The following is a 17,529-nucleotide window of genomic DNA, read 5'->3' on the forward strand; positions in this document are numbered from 1 at the left end:
ATCAAAATCATAATAATGAAGAAGAATGTAAGAAGGTATAGATTACTTAAGTAGGTATACCTAAATACCACGGCAAGTAACACAGCTTTTATAAAGCACAAAAAGTACCTAGTCAATTAATTTTAAAGTTAATTTTTTTTCATTATAGGTTTTTGTACTTTTTAGGGTTCGGTACCTCAAAAGGAAAAACGGATCACGTTGTTGTTTGTCGGTCTGTCACGAAACCTACAGGGTACTTCCCGTTGTCATAGAATCATAAAATTTGGCAGTTAGATAGGTCTTATAGCAGACATTAGGGGAAAAATCTGAAAACCGTGAATTTGTGGTTACATCACACAAATAAAAATTGTGGCCATGAACTAAAAATTAGTATTTTCAATTTTCAAAGTAAGATAACTATATTAAGTGGGGTATCATATGAAAGGTCTTCACCTGTGCATTCTAAAACAGATTTTTATTTATTTTTATTATGCATCATAGTTTTTGAATTATAGTGCAAAATGTCGAAAAAATATGTCTGTAGTACGGAACCCTCTTGCGCGAGCCTGACTCGCACTTGGCCGGTTTTTTCTATTTTTCTTATGGTATTATTCAAATTAAGTTCGAAATGCGTTAAAAGATTGCATTTGACTTTACCGCGGTGAATAAACTCGCTTTATATACTTATAAAGGTGACGGAAAACGTGGTTTACGAGCGTGACTGTTGGTTACAGGAATAACATTCAACACGTTGATGCAATCACTGCAGTAGTCAGCGTGCGTACGATTGGCTGACTCTCTACCATATTAAGAGGAGCTTATTCGTAGCGCGCTCCATATAAATGTACAAAGCTGTCATTTGAATGCTAACCAATCAAACTCATAGATAGTTTTAAGATTTGTGTGTTGTTTCACGCAAATCTTAAAACTATCTATGAGTGCCACTTCACACTGGGCCAGCGTGGCGGATTATGGCCTAAGCCCTTGTCATTCTGAGAGGAGACTCGTGCTCAGTAGTGGACCGGTGATGGGTTGATCATGATGATGATGAATGATTAATATGTTTTTATAACAAGAAAATAGTAAAATCGTACTATAGTGTAATAGTGGGCATCAGAATAACACACATGTTTTCGTCCGCAGGTTGCTGACAGCGGATAAGCGCCGCCACATCGCTCGGATTAAATCAAAGTCGGGATCAACTAGCAAGTGACCGGTGCGCCCGCGCAGCACCCGCCCGCGCCCGCGCAGCACCCGCCCGCGCCCGCGCCGCAACGCCATCCGCCACACGGCATACCTAGTCCGCGAGCCGCGAGACACGGACGCGCGGCACTCCAAGTGTTTCCAAACAAGTGTTGTGACTTCCATACCATCATACCATACGCCATACTCTTTCCACCCAGTGATCCCAACCGAAATTGAACCCCTCGGTACAACAATTTCACTCACAAACCAACAATCAAGTGAGCGGCTGAGGCTACATTCCAAACCGGTGTCGTTCAAGTGTGTTACTACTGTGTGTGTGTTGTTACTTAGAAGTGACTGGTTTAGTGGTTTAGTGCAGCCCCGCGTTGCGAACTAGATAAATAAACAAATAAAGCTGTCCTACGCGAGACCATGATGTAAAGTCTCTCGAACTTAAAGCTCGTAAGTTTAAGTTTTTCAAAGTTAAAATGGCTCGCGGTGCGCTAAGTGAAAATGAACGCCATTGCTTCGATGCGAACGCGAAAAGCCAAGAGCGACTACAGGAAACGGAAGCTAATAAAACTAATGGACTGAGAGTTCGCTTTCTTGACGAGGAAGGAAAGACGGAAAGAACCGTCAGCACCGACGTAGTCGACTGCGCTGTTTCCAGAGTCAAAAAAATTCACATTCTAAAGAACAGAAGCTCTAGTGAAACTAGCATTCTTTTACGAAACCCGTCCCTCATTAAAAGGCGTTTGAGTTCGGAACGCCGGTACAGCGATGGACACACCGATTCCCTAAACAACAATTCCCTCAGCGAGAATCTCAATGGAAAACATAACGATTCCGGAAGTTCGAACAAGACTGAGCAAGGAACGGACCAAACCAAAGACAGCCCGAGCTTTAAAAAGAATTGTAATGTCTACAGCGTGAACCAAGCGAAGACGTTGACGCCAGAACGGAAGAGATCACACCAGTTGACGATTCCAAGATTGATTGCGCACAAAGAACACGATCAAATCAAATCTTTTCTACCGGCAGAGGTCTGTTTGGCTGATAGTGCTTCTGGGAAGGACTTCACCGCTCGTGCGATTGGGAGGCTCTCCCGGGGCTTGGGCCGCCTGCTGCGACGCACCAACAGTGTCCGGATCAGCGAACCTGATCCCATGTACAAAGTGGCGTATCTAGGCAACGTCCTCACCGGCTGGGCCAGAGGTGAGTGCTTTATTATATTAAGAAATAGAGTAAGATTATTCAGGTACATTGGTTTCGATTCTGTGGTAGATAGAGAGAGAGTAACATTATTCGACACCAGCTCAGTGGTATACTCCTCATACTTTTTCATAAGAGCCACTATTTAGCTTAGATGGAATAGGTAGATATTTTTGAATGTGAATATGTTTTTGTCAACAGACTAAAGTTTGACGAACTGGAGAAACGTACATTCTTAACGATTTTATAAACGGTCCAATTCCCATACACTTTAAAATTATCCTATGTACCTATATAGATCGAAATATTTCCTCCACTAACCATCTATGTAATAAATTGCAATTGTTAACTTTTGAAGATGTATAGCCGAAATTAGTCTGTGATCTGTCGATAAGTTGCTTAACAACGGTCTTGTCAAAAAGACCAACAAATTATTGACAAATAACAACGATGCCAATTAACTCTTCGAAAGATTACCAATAGATTAATTATTATTAATTTTGGTCATTAGAGTTCATTGCAGCATTCCAGATACAAATTATATTTAACTATCCAAACATTAAAATACAAAGAGTAGGTAATACCACAGTTCTACAAGGCTGTGGTTATACCTTTCAGTTATTTGCATTCTGAATAATTTTTGATTAAACTAAAGACCTAATAACAAGTTTGCTAAGTTATTACAAAGTTCTAATTAACTGGCATTCAAAGATTGATGATGTTGTCAAATCAAATATAAACAAGTACGGAAACCGAACTAAATTCATAATGTCGTTATTGAATTTACAAAACTTAGGTAATCATTTCTGCGGGCACTCAAATTGAATGAAAGCTCCATAATAATTTTAATAAATAATGTTCACAGCATTTATTTACTAAACACAAAAAGAATGTTTTATTGTGATTTATGACACTATGCGATATCGATGAACTGTACAGTTGAAAATCAGACAAATCTTGAAATAAGATAAGGATAAAAGGAGGAAGCGTACTAAAATAAAGAATGACCTGAGTTGAATGGAATGCAACTCATAATCATTATAATTTAGGTACAAAGATAGAATTGAAACATATTTTCGTAACATCAACTAAATAATTAATTAGTGTTACAAAAAAATGTGTCAATAATTATATTGACACATAATTATCTATTCTATAGTAGGAGTTACCTATAAAACGTTTCAAAACGAGTGACCCTAAGCAAGGTCACCTGTTAGTTGTTAACTTTTCATTACCACTTTATCATTGAATGAATTGCATTGAGAGTCACGTTTTCATAAAAACCTATCAGAATTTTATTGTATTAAATTTTTTTTAAAAGAATATTAGCCATGTTAAATGACTAATATTCCCCTTTCCTCTCCAACTAAGCGTCAGGCTTGTGCTAGGAGTAGGTACGATAATAGTGCAACAGGCGGGGTTTGAACCGTCGACCTTTCGGTTTTCAGTCCACTCCTTTACCGGTTGATGCACAAATGTTTTTATACATTCGTGTGTGACTGTAAATTGCTTTACAATACGGTATTCTAGCGGATATATTTTTAAAGGAAATGCTCAGGAACTCCTCAATTTTGTTCCTCCTTCACTACTACCACAGAACAGTGAAAAATCGCTTCACACCCGAGCACAGGCTCCTTCTCTATAAAGCGCAAGTCCGCCCACATATGGAGTACTGCACTCACCTTTGGGCCGGATCACCCCAGTACCAACTCCTTCCATTTGATCGGATCCAAAGGCGGGCTGTTTGTCTTGTGGACGATCCCAAACTAACCGGCTCGTTGGAAGGCTTGGAGAACCGCAGAGACGTAAACTCTCTTTGCGTGTTCTATTGCCTCTATAATGGGGAGTAAATGAGGACTTCTTCACTTCTATCACGTGTTTAAAATTTGCTCCTCCTTTTATAAATCGGTTAATATGGCTGAAGTCTGGCTAGCCTGACTAACCCCATTGACTCAGTGATTCAATGCTAACTGTGCCACGATTAAATAGTAGAGCATTAATATAGCCGTATTTAATGAAGACTCGTGCGGCAAATACGATAACTTCGAGAAGATGATTGCAAATAGTGAAAAAAACTTACGTAACTGATTAATTTTTTATTCAATTCTTTATGAATACTAAAGCCTAATTTACACGTATTAAGTTGTCAAGTGGTTAACTAAATTTTAACTTAATTTTAAGTAAGCGTTTTCACGTATCCAGACAAGTAATTTAGTAAAACTCTCTAGTTCATTCCGAGATTAATAGCGAAGTGCGTGAAATAATAAACTCTGTAATTCTTTACGTGCTCAGCGAAGTCACAGAAGAAATTAAAATAAAATAAAAATTTAAAATTTACCTTTAAAAGTTTTATCCTACTGTAGTCACCGGCGGGGTTGCGCGGGGTGAGGAGCGCGCGGCTACTTAACCGAAAAATAAACAAAATTCTATTCTACTTGTTTTCTATGCCCACTAAATTTTAACTTGCAACTTATTACTAAATTCACTGTTTACCTACATGCATTATGTAACTTAAAATTAAGTTAGTAATAATTTGTTGATTTTCTTGATTTACGAGAGTTACTTGCAAGACAAATGATTGAACCCAAGGTTGAAAAAAACTTTTAAGTATTACCTACAACATTCAAAAAAACCGGCCAGGTGCGCTCAGAGGGTTCCGTAATACAATCGTATTTACATAAAAATAAATAAAAATCTGGTTTAGAATGCACAGGTGAAGACCTTTCATTTCATACCCCACTTGATATAGTTATCTTACTTCGAGAATTGAAAATACTAATTATTAGTTCATGACCACAATTTAATTTTTTTTGTGTGAAGTAACCACAAATTCACGTTTTTCAGACTTGTCCCCGAATGTCTGCTACAAGACCCACCTATCTGCCAAATTTCATGATTTTAGGTCAACGGGAAGTACCCTGTAGGTTTCTTGACAGATCGGCAGACAGACAGACAACAAAGTGGTCCTATAAGGGTTCCGTTTTTCCTTTTGAGGTCTGGAACCCTAAAAAATAACCTACGACGACTTTTTAATTAAGTAGGTAAGTACTATAAAAACTTTAAGGGCAAATACCAACAGAAACTGGTTTATCGTTTTATATGTGCAATCGGATTTTAACTTTAACTTGGTAAGTATGTACTAATTAAAGTTTTTTTTCTTTTAAAAATGTAAATAAATCTATGGACACACTATACTTACGCTACGAAGTACGCAGTGGCGTGCACAGGGTTTGAAGCCAGGGTAGGCATTTGTTAGGTAGGACTGAACTTGTTTACTGGCAGGTCATAATGTGCATGTGAAAAATATGCATTGAGCTATTACAACTGGGGTAAGCAGTGTATTTATGCTTCTCTGACCTGCACGCCATGTGAATGTGTGATAGTGAAACGCCATGACAATGCCGCGCGTAATAATGTACGTATATTTTGATTTCTTATAGCTATTTTTAGGGTTCCGTACCTCAAAAGGAAAAACGGAACCCTTATTGGATCACTTTGTTGTCTGTCTGTCTGTCGGTCTGTCAAGAAACCTTCAGGATATATCCCGTTGACTTAGAATCATGAAATTTGGCAGGTAGGTACTTAGGTAGGTCTTATAGCAGACCTAAGGGGAAAAATCTGAAAACCGTGAATTTAGGGTTTCAACACACAAAAAAAATTAAATTGTGGTCACGAACTAATAATTAGTATTTTCAATTTTCGAAGTAAGATAACTATATCAAGTGGGGTATCATTATGAAAGGTCTTCACCTGTGCATTCTAAAACAGATTTTTATTTATTTTTATGCATACCTAATAGTTTTTGATTTATCGTTTAAAATGTCGAAAAAATACGACTGTATTACGGAACCCTCGCCTCGCACTCAGCTGGTGTTTTTATGCACATTTTGGGAAACACGATTTAAATTTTTTATACTTCATAAACATGTATATATATAACATAAAGTATCGAATTCTGTCTAAGCAGATTTTTTATGGTAATTAAAACTTAGTGGTGTATCACGTAGGTATAATATATAATAATAAAATAATATGTAAGAAAAGGATGTGAGCATGATTGGTTTCTCTGCGGATATTAAATAATTAGTGATTTCTTAGAAGCTCTTGAAATTGATTAACTAAAATAATCGAGTTCTAATCTTAGCCGAATAATAATTTATCGTAAATTTGGTGAAACCTTCGCGCAAAGAGAGGGCTCTCGACTCGCAGTAAAGGCCGGTGTGCGTAACTAGTTCAAGGTGTATTTGTTAAACCAACAATTTACATGATTTTAATGAAATTTGTTCAATTCTCTTTGATAGTCGAATTCTCTTCATATGCCCAACACATCGCTTGCTCACTAACCTCTCAGAATGAAAAGGGTTTGGCTAATTCTAAATTTCTGGTCTGGTCTGGTGGGCGGCTTCGGCCGTGGCTAGTTACCACCCTACCAGCAAGCCGTGCCGCTAACAGATTTAGCGTTCAGGTACGTTAGTACTATTACATATTCTGTGGTTCAGGTACGATGTCGTGTAAAATAAAAAGGGGGTATGGGTTTAAAAATTGTTGACCAGGTTAGCCCGCTCCCATCTTGGACTGCATCATCACTTACCACCAGGTGAGATTGTCGTCAAGGACTAAAGGTACGGACAGACGTGCTCATTACTAGCACGAAAGCATGCTTTTATTGAGCAAGTGCTCATTAGTAGCACGTGTGTCATGTAATGAGCATGCTTATTTCGAGCATGCTCAAAAATCAACCGACGTTTGATTTTCGAGCATGCTACCTGAGGCGCGGGTAGAAGGGGGCGTGCTCCGAGCGCGTCTGAACAGGGTTTGCTTATTAGCATGTACTCAGTACAACATACAACATATAACTCTACAGTTTATTTAAGCATGCTTATTGCTGGCAAATGTGAACAGTTGCATGAGCATGCTAACATTAAGCTAGCATAAAAGCACGCTTTTTTTGAGCACGTCTGTCCGTACCTTAACTAAACTAGATAACGATACGATAACGATCTCCTAATGATTTGCAGAATATAGAAAACTGTTCATAGAACAATATACCTAATCCAAATATGGAAATTCAAACTTGTAATAATTATTAACAGATACAGTTTTTGTTTCAGTGCTAAAAACTTTGGATAACAAATTATTCGTAGGCTAACAAAGTTGTTGTTATTAAAATTACATTATAACTTTCGCATTGGAGCGACATGTTCTACATAAATGGCATAAAGACAAAAACCGGCCAAGTGCGATTCAGGCTCGCGCAACGAGGGTTCCGTACAACAGTCGTATTTTTTCGACATTTTGCACGATAATTCAAAAACTATGTTGCATAAAAATAAATAAAAATCTGTTTTAGAATGCACATGTGAAGACCTTTCATATGGTACCCCATTAGGTATAGTTATCTAACTTTGAAAATACATAATATTTGTTCATGACCACAATTTTTTTTTATGTGATGTAACTACAAATTCATGTTTTTCAGATTTTTCCCCGAATGTCAGCTATAAGCCCCTACCTACCTGCCTTTCATGATTCTAGGTCAACGGGAAGTACCTACCCTGGAGGTTTCTTGACAGACCGACAGACAGACAGACAGACAACAAAGTGATCCTATAAGGGTTCCGTTTTTCCTTTTGAGGTACGGAACCCTAAAAAATCGATCGGCGCGGCGGTGTGTGCACTTAAACGTTAACTTTCATTTCGCCGACAGACCATGTCACGGTTGACCATTATGTACCTACCTTTAGTTTAATCTTAACTTTTATCTTCTTTACATTTATTCTTTAGATGACTGATGAGTTGTATTATGTTATAAAGTTCAGTTAAATTAGATCTTTGTTCTCTTTTATGTTCAAACATTTCAGTAACATTTATTTTCACTTCATCACCATATAATCAACCGATAGACGTCCACATCTGGACATACTCGAACTTTTAATTAAACAACACGTTTTCACATTAGCTAATGTCAAATCGTAAAATAATGATATGTACCATATTATATGTGGTTCAGTTGTGTCATGTGAATGAGTCAATGAACCAGTTCCCGCTTCACTATTTTAATTTGAGCTTACACAGGCAGAGTAAAAAGGGAGCATTATAAAACTAGTAAATAAATAACTAAACTAAAATAAGTACCTATTTAATTAGTACACCCCTTCCCCGCTTTCTTTAATTTCTATAATATCCTTTACCCTAAGGTTGCCTGGAAGAGATCGCTATTTTAGCGATAAGGCCGTATTGTACAATGCACATGCTATCCTTGTTATGTTTCTATTGTTTTGGTTTTGGTGTACAATAAAGCATATTTTACTTTACTTTTACTTTAATTTACGTAGTAAGATACGATTTTCGATTTTGATTTTGACCAATTACGTTATCTAGATCTATCAACGCACAGCTCAAACTACTGCACGCATCGAGCTGAAATTTGGTATGCAGATAGCTGTTATGACGTAGGCATCCGCTAAGAAAGGATTTTCGAAAATTCAACCCCTAAGGGCGTGAAATAGAGGTTTGAAATTTGTCTAGTCCACGCGGACGAAGTCGCGAGCATAAGCTGGTTAATTATAATATTTTATACCCATATTATTATAAATGGGAAAGTGTTTGTTTTTTGGTTTGTCCTTCAATCACGTTGCAACGGAGCAACTGATCGACGTGATTTTTTGCATGGGTATGGTTAAAGACCTATAATAGAAGAGATAGCTTCTCGGAAATCGAGTTGGTTCGTTATCGGCTGATGCAGGTCACTTGGAGAGGGTCAAGTAGGCCGAGATAGTGAAAGTCAGCTCTCAGCACAGTGTAAGGCAGCGGTCCGACCGCCGGCGAGTAAACGACTAACTATCGGCGATTTTCTCTCTCAAGAAACGCACAATAAATATACATTTCGTGTAAACGAAAGAGATGCTTAAATCAAAAGTTGCTCTCTGCCTGTTCACACTGCATGCCGGCGACGACTCGCTTTACTAGTTTTGTCGCTGAGCGACGAGCTGTCGAAAATAAACTCGCTTAGCGATATTCGTTCAGTGATGCTCGCTCGCTTGAACACGTGTAACGTGCGTGCAGGTTTGCACAGGACTGAGCGACCGCGGGCGAATGGCGCGAGTAATCGCTCGCCGCACTTGCACACTCGCTTATAGGCCGGCGACAAAACTATCGAAACTACACACTCGCTTCCCGCTGATCGCCAACTCGTTTCAATTTCTAGTTGTAATCGTTTCTCGTTCGTCGTCAGCGATCGGACCACTGCCTTATCCTGATGATTGCAAACAAACTGCGCACTCACGCTCGCGAGAGATGACGGCTACAGATAAACTCGTAAATCATCGAAAGTTAAACCAGCTTTGTTTACAATGCTAATAATTTATGGACTTGTTTGTTGGTTGAATAGAAGCAGGCGTTACTTTGCGGAATTCCATGCAACTACGGGTGAAATCTATAGAGCGTACTTTGACTTTGCTCTGACTTAAGCTTCAGTTAAAACGAGACAGATTTATGTCAGTTATACAACGCTGTCTCGCTTTAACAGTGTAACTATAGGTTTCAGCTTAGGAACTACAAGACAAGCTTCATCACTATCATCATCATCAACCGATAGAAAAAGAAATCTGGAGAAAAATCAATTGTCAAGCGAGCAACCATCAAAATAAAGATCGTGATTAATCTTCCAAGAATAGAAATGCAACAAAAGAAGAATAGAATAGAATAGAATTGTCTTACCAAATTGTATCCAAATACCTAATGTAAAGCCCTTTTGCTTAAAAACTCGTGATACAAAGTAGGCAAAGTTCACTTGATGGATCGTTGTCATCATCCTGATTAACCAATCACCGATCCACTACTGAGCACAGGTCTCCAGAAGGTCTCAGAGAAGGGTATAGGGCTATAGTCTGCCACGCTAGTCAAATGCGGATTGGCACACATTTGAGAACATTATGGGGAGGAACTCTCAGGCTTGCAGGTTCCCTCACGATGTTTTCCTTCACCGTTAAAGCAAGTTATATTTAACTTGCTATCTTGACGGCTGTGTGTGGACACAAAGCCTTAGCCCTGTTATCCGAAGATCAAGGCTGGTCTCCGAGTCCGACGTCACAGCATTATTAACGTGATAATATTCTGATAAGGATGTTTGATCAAACGATCAAAATATTTGATCGGGCACTTTGCTTTTGATTAGCGGATCTCTGCGTAGCCGTTTGTATACAAATATACTTAGCATTTAGGTGTCAGACTAGCTGGATAAGATTAGGGTTGGTTCTTGTAACAGAATTGGTAGGATATTATGAAAAAACCGGCCAAGTGCGAGTCAGACTCGCTACAGTCGTATTTTTTCGACATACTGAACGAAAAATCAAACCGATAAAAAAAATTAAAATCTGCTTTAGACGGTACAGTAAAATACTTTGAAAATTGAAAATACTTAAAAAATTATTTGTTCATGAACACATTTTAAATTTTTTTTTGTGATGTAACCACAAAATCACGGTTTTCGAATTTTTCCCCTTATGTGTGCTATAAGACGTATCTACCTGCCAAATTTCATGATTCTATGTCAACGGGAAGTTATATATATAGGTTTCTTGACAGACAGACAGACAACGAAGTGATCCTATAAGGGTTCCTTTTTTCTTTTTGAAGTACGGAACTCTAAAAAATATTCAAAAGCGTTCATCTAATTGCGCATTATTAATTATTTATTATTAATTAATTATAACACACTATTATATTGGTAAATACACTGACTGCGAACTGTTGTACTATTACCACCTATATTTAATTTCTACGTGTAGTTGCAATAAATAAGTCATTATTATGATTACGAAATCAATCACATCGTTTGATTAGTAAATAATACATTATATTTTATGAGCATTATCCTTCTTTGAACCAATAATGAGTCGTTAATCATAATTCAGTGGCTATTAACTATTAATTTCAGCTGTATGAGAACAATGTGTACGTGTGCAACCTCACTAGTGGCTTAATAAGTAGTTACAAGTTACAACTTCATCAACCAATAGACGTCCACTGCTGGACATAGGTCTCTTGTAGGGACTTCCACACGCCACGGTCTTGCGCCGCCGCCATCCAGCGGCTCCCAGCGACTCGTCTGATGTCGTCCGTCCACCTAGTGGGGGGTCTTCCAACGCTGCGTCTTCCGGTGCGAGGTCGCTATTCCAGCACCTTGGGACCCCAACGTCTATCGGTTGTTCGAACTATGTGCCCTGCCCATTGCCACTTCAGCTTCGCAGCCCGTTAGCCTATGTCGGTTACTCTAGTTCTCCTACGGATCTCCTCATGTCTGATTTGATCACGTAGAGAAACACATAGCTCTCTCCATCGCCCGCTGAGTGACTCTGAGCTTTCTTATGAGTAACAACTTACAACACATAGGTATGATAAATATTAATATAAATCTTCATATCATTATCTAAATATATAAACGACAAAGCTAACTATAACTGACTGACTGATCTATCAACGCACAGCTCAAAGTACTGGACGAATCGGGCTGAAATTTGGCATGCAGGTAGCTTATGACGTAGCGTAGGCATCTGCTAAGAAAGGATTTTCGAAAATTCAACCCCGATGGGGGTAAAATGGGGATTTGAAAGTGTAGTCCACGCGGACGAAGTCGCCATCATAAGCTAGTTAGGTTCATTTATTAAAAAGAGGCAAGTACTCTAAATTTTAGTTGCGCTCAAAATCAGTACTTACTAAAATCACAGACCTGACTATTCATAAGCACTTTTAAAAAGTTTACATGAATAAAAAAACATTCTACTCTATTCTATTCTATTCTACAGAAACGGTTTAAAGTGCAATTATGAATAAACAAAATTAATAATAGTAATTAAGCAAAGCTATATGTATTTGTAAGCGTCGGTTCATGACTAACTCGACGGTTGTCCTCAAAAACTGACTTCCTGCTGAGTCGGCAATGAAACTGTATCGAATGTCTACACGCCAATATTGGACACGACTGCCATCGGAAGTGGCAACAAGATGCTAAACTTGTTCTCTTCACGGCCACTAACACAATTAACACTAAGAAACTAAGATCTGGGATTGATTCATGATTAAATCAGATTAATAGTTTTAAAATAATGTTGAAGCGGTAATAGTCTAGTGGTTAAGACATCGGCCTCCTATTCAGGGGACCCCTATTTTACTTATTTAGGGGTTCAATTTTCAAATTGAACTCCTAAATAAGTAAAAAAGGCATTCCGAACCAGTGGTAGATGCATCCGACTATTCGTAAGTGCTTGTAAAAGTTTATACGAATAAAAAAGATTTTTATTTATTTATTTTATTTATTTAAATATCGTTTCTTAGCGGATGTCTACGTCATAATAGCTACCTCTATGCCAAATTTCAGCCCGATTTGTCCAGTAGTTTGAGCTGTGCGTTGATAGATCCTACCTAAGTTATCACATACACCTGAGTCCCCTATTTTTAAATAGCGGAAATACAAAATTATACAGTGAATTGTGCCTCTCGCTCACACAATTTTTAGGGTTCCGTAAACAACCAGATAGAAAAGGAACTCTTATAGGATCACTTCGTTGGCTGCCTGTGAGTTTGTCACGAAAATCTACATATTATTATAGGGTACTTCCCGTTGACCTACAAACATGAAATTCAACAGGTAGGAAGGTCTTATAGCAGAAGTAAAGGAATAAATTTGAAAATTGTGGATTTGTGGTTACATTACACAAAAAAAAAGTGTTAATGAACAAATAATTAGTATTTTAAATTTTTAAAGTAAGATAACTATACAAAGTGGGGTATCATATGGATGGGCTTTACCTGTATATTCTGAAACAGATTTTTATTTTATGCATAATAGTTTTTGATTTATCGTGCAAAATGTCGAAAAAAATACCCTAATACGGAACCCTCGGTGTGCGAGTCTGACTCGCGCTTGGCCAGTTTTTTCGTATCACATTCCATCATTGTTCGCAGCTCCCACCGCCACACTCCGTAGCTCATACAGTACCACCATCAAATGCAGCCAGCAACAACTCTATTGCCTCAATAATACAGTTAGTTTTTATTTGGCAAGCAAACTACAAAAACTTGTTACTAGTCTGCTTGTTTCGCGGTATTTGACAATGTTACAATACATAATAGTATACCTATTTACCATCTAATACGTGCGATAAGTATAGGTATTTACTTCTACAAGAAAAAGCTGACTGACTGACTGATCTATCAACGCACAGCTCAAACTACTGGACTGATCGGGCTGAAATGCATGCAGATAATAGCTATTATAATGTAAACTTTTTTGACGTATGGTACTATTTTGACGTAGACATCCGCTAAGAAAGGATTTTTGAAAATTCAACCCTTACGGGGGTAAAATAGGGGTTTGTTGTGTAGTCCACGTGGACGAAGTCGCGAGAACAAGCTAGTATAAGTTGATAATAATATTATGTGCTCTAATTTTGATTTACGATTTACTTATATACCTACCTACGCTATAACCAAAGACAAATAATGCAATTTGATTCTTCAAAATTTACTATAGGTACCTAGGTAGTCTAGGTTCATTTTGTTTTCCTATAGCCGAAAAACTCTAAAGTAATACATAATTAAACTAGGTAGTATGTAATTAACTGAATAATTAATGCATGATAAATATTTGTGTTCATTAACCTAAGCTAATTTAGCATTGTACCTATTAAGTAAAAATGTAGTTTTTGAAGTCTTAATACTTAATTTTTAATTATATTCAGAAATCAGAATACATCAAATACCCCAAACATTAAAACAAAAGGAAAAAAATCAACTTAAATAATTATCTGTAATAAATTAATCAAATTCATAAGTTTTTGCTGGATGTTATTTAATTATTATATTACGTACCTACTTAATAAGAAACTGAATAAAATACCTAAAGTTGCTAAAAACGTTGGCAGTCATTATTTCTAAAAAATTGGCCAAGTGCGAGTCAGGCTCGCGCACCGAGGGTTCCGTATTACATCCGTAATTTTTCGACATTCAAAAACTATTATGCATAAAAATAAATAAAATAATAGTTGAAGCATTTTTTTGTTTTTTTTTATATTCATTATAGGCAAACGCTTGACCGCAATCACACCTGACGGAAAGTGATGATGCGGCATAAGATGGGACGCGTTTACCTAGAAGATGCCTATTCACTCTTGTTTTAAAGATACCCGGGTTGTAGTTAGTAGGAAACACATATCGTGGAAGAAATGCATGAAAGCATGCTATATGATGCTATTTCAATCTAAAATTATGAGTGAGACATACCAAAAGAAAAATGCATGGCGTATTGACAACTCTAATCAATAAATAATTATTTTGGCAAGAATTTTATCAATATTTTAACCAAACATAAGACATTATTATATGTAAAGTATGACTCATGTAATGCTGTAATTTCTTATCAGGTTTATTTTTGTTCGAAGTTACCTACTTCATGTCCTGAAATAGAGATGTTTCAAGAGTCATACTCATATCTTTCAAAACAAATACATACAATAATTCTACTATATTGTTTACTTGATTATTCATCTGCGACGTCGTCCGCGTGGATTTCCAGTTTTATCAAGATCATATTTGAATATCTCTAGATCCTTCCTTAGTGCACCTCTACGTTCAAATCTCTAGGTTTACTGGTTTAGGTTGTATATTATCTGTCGGTCAGTTAGGCACAATGAGCTGTTTTTAGGGTTCCGTACCTCTAAAGGAAAAAAGGAACCCTTATCACTTCGTTGTCTGTCTGTTCATCTGTCGTGTCTGTCAAGAAAACCTATAGGGTTCCCCCGGGTTACTTCCCGTTAACCTAGAATCATGAAATATAGCAGGTAGGTAGCTATTATAACGTAGGCATCCCCTAAGGAAGGATTTTCGAAAATTCAACTCCTAAGGGGGTAAAATAGGGGCTTGACATTTGTGTAGTCCACGCGGACGAAATCGCGGGCATAAGCTACTTTTAGTAATAATAAAATACTTTAAATAATGGTGAAATCTAAGTACTAAACAGCTTCTTATAATGTTAGTTCCCATTTGTATTACAAATAGATATTGAAACAACATTGAAATGTTGAAATGCAATATTGTTGTGAATGAGACAAACCTGTACGTATACATTAGCGTAATACAAGAATGTGTTACTTATTTTGTTATATACCTCCATAACATATAATAGCATTATGTCATACTTCCTCACAATACAATGTAAAGAAAAGTTGTACTCTAGGAAGTTATGTCATATTATATCAGCGGAATTTCTCGACGAGCTCTGAAATATAGGTAGGTAAGTAGTGAGATTTTTGTTATGTCACTATAATCATCATCACGTCATACATTATATCACTTACAGTACTCGGCGGAAAGTAATGCACATGGGCCTTTAGAATGACATTTCGGCTTTGTAGAGCGAGAGAGACAGAGACCACTCTGTCACTCATTCCTATATGACGTTTTGTTGGTCTCAACGACGGAGACAATGCTCTACAAATCTGCTATCTCCTTCTAAAGGTCGATGTACATGTAACATGGTACGGAACCCTTCGTGTGCGAGTTCGACTCGCACTTGGTCGGTTTCTTAGTTTCTTTTAGATTCCAGATTTATTTTTTCCTTAAAAACATTTAAATCTCGCGCTCATTTTCAGGAAAACCAATAGCAATACTGATTTTTTAGACAAATCTTATAGACCTACAGGCTTAATTTTTGAGATTCATGTGTATGGTTGTTAAGAACTAGCTTATTCTCGCGACTCTGTCCGCGTGGACTACACAAATTTCAAATCTCTATTTTACCCCCTTAGGGGTTCAATTTTCAAAAATACTTTCTTAGCAGATGTCTACGTCATAATAGCTATCTGCATGGCAGATTTCAGTCCGTTCCGTCCAGTAGTTTGAGCTGTGCGTTGATAGATCAGTCAGTCAGTCACCTTTTTCATTTTATATACACATAGATTTGTGTAGAGGTTTAATAACTATGGCGTAATAAAGGCATTAACTATGAGTTAATCAATGTTAATTTATTCATGAAATATGACCGGTGGAGCCGGTGGTTATTAATCACAAAAATCTTAAACATATTTGAGTTTAAACAAGACTAACTAGATAATTTTTTGCGTTGCAAAACGCCTACCTATAAATTACAGTCTGTCTTAAGCACTTTTAATTTGTCTAATTATAAAGATCTAAAGCTTCGAAATAGTAATTAAAGTTCGAAAGGATAATTTTAACTGCGCGCCGCCGCGACGCGCCGCTGCCCGCACAGCCCGTTGTGCCACCTCAGCCAACCCTGACTCCCTTTGAAAAAGGAACCCGGATGAGTTCGAAACTAGTAAATCATGTCCGCCATCTTGGATTTCAGAATAAATGTCATCATCAAATTCAGCACCCTCGAAAACCCTAAAAACGACACCCATGTCAATTTTTTGTAAAAAAAATCATGTCCGCCATCTTGTATTTATAAATAAATAACATCCCGGAAAAGTGCACAATCAGTTAATACTTGATACACGCGCAATAATATGTATTTATGTAGGTGTGACACAAGGTGCCAACAAGTTCAAATTAATTCCCGTTGTGTAACAGTGTTACTCAACGGGAATGTTTTGAAATTTTAGGCACCTTGTGTCACAGTGTTACACACGGGGGTGTGACTCAACGGGAATAACCCGGACTAACGTCGACTAAACACGTGAGTATAGCCGGGTGAGAGATATTATATAATATGCTAAAATTCTTTTTAAAAAGACTTACTGGTCCCTAGTACAGTTTTTCTGTATCTGATATGGGTTTTATTTCCCCATATTGTCCCAATTAAATAAACACAATTTGTCAACAAAGAAAATTAACGATGCAATCAATAACCTACGTTGTTTCAATTAAAGGGCAATTAAAAAGTATGTTATGTACCGTACCGACTTGGTTCATTAAGTTAACGATGTAAATAAGGCGGCTGATAGCTAAACTAATTATCTGACTCTCGAACCTATCGGATATACCTAGGGTTTTTTAATAGAGATAGCGAGCACGAACGAGCAGGTGGGTCACCTGATGTTAAGTGATTACCGCCGCCCATGAACATTTGCAGCATCAGAGGAACTTCAGAGGATTCTACTTTCAATATTTATTTCGACGACCTCCCTATAGCGCAGT

The 17,529-nt window shown here is 37.4% G+C and overlaps 1 protein-coding gene across 1 annotated transcript in view; it reads left to right on the forward strand.

Moving 5' to 3' along the window:
- LOC117997012 (uncharacterized) overlaps nucleotides 1-17,529 on the forward strand; it is a 103,033-nt gene that overhangs the window by 26,103 nt on the left and 59,401 nt on the right. Inside the window, exon 2 of the mRNA XM_034985179.2 lies at nucleotides 1,123-2,379. Within this exon, the coding sequence (XP_034841070.1) occupies nucleotides 1,653-2,379 (727 nt within the window). The 5' untranslated portion in view covers nucleotides 1,123-1,652. The remainder of the gene's footprint in view (nucleotides 1-1,122; nucleotides 2,380-17,529) is intronic.

Source organism: Maniola hyperantus, chromosome 4, assembly GCF_902806685.2.
Source record: "Maniola hyperantus chromosome 4, iAphHyp1.2, whole genome shotgun sequence".
In the NCBI taxonomy this organism is placed as follows: domain Eukaryota; kingdom Metazoa; phylum Arthropoda; class Insecta; order Lepidoptera; family Nymphalidae; genus Maniola; species Maniola hyperantus.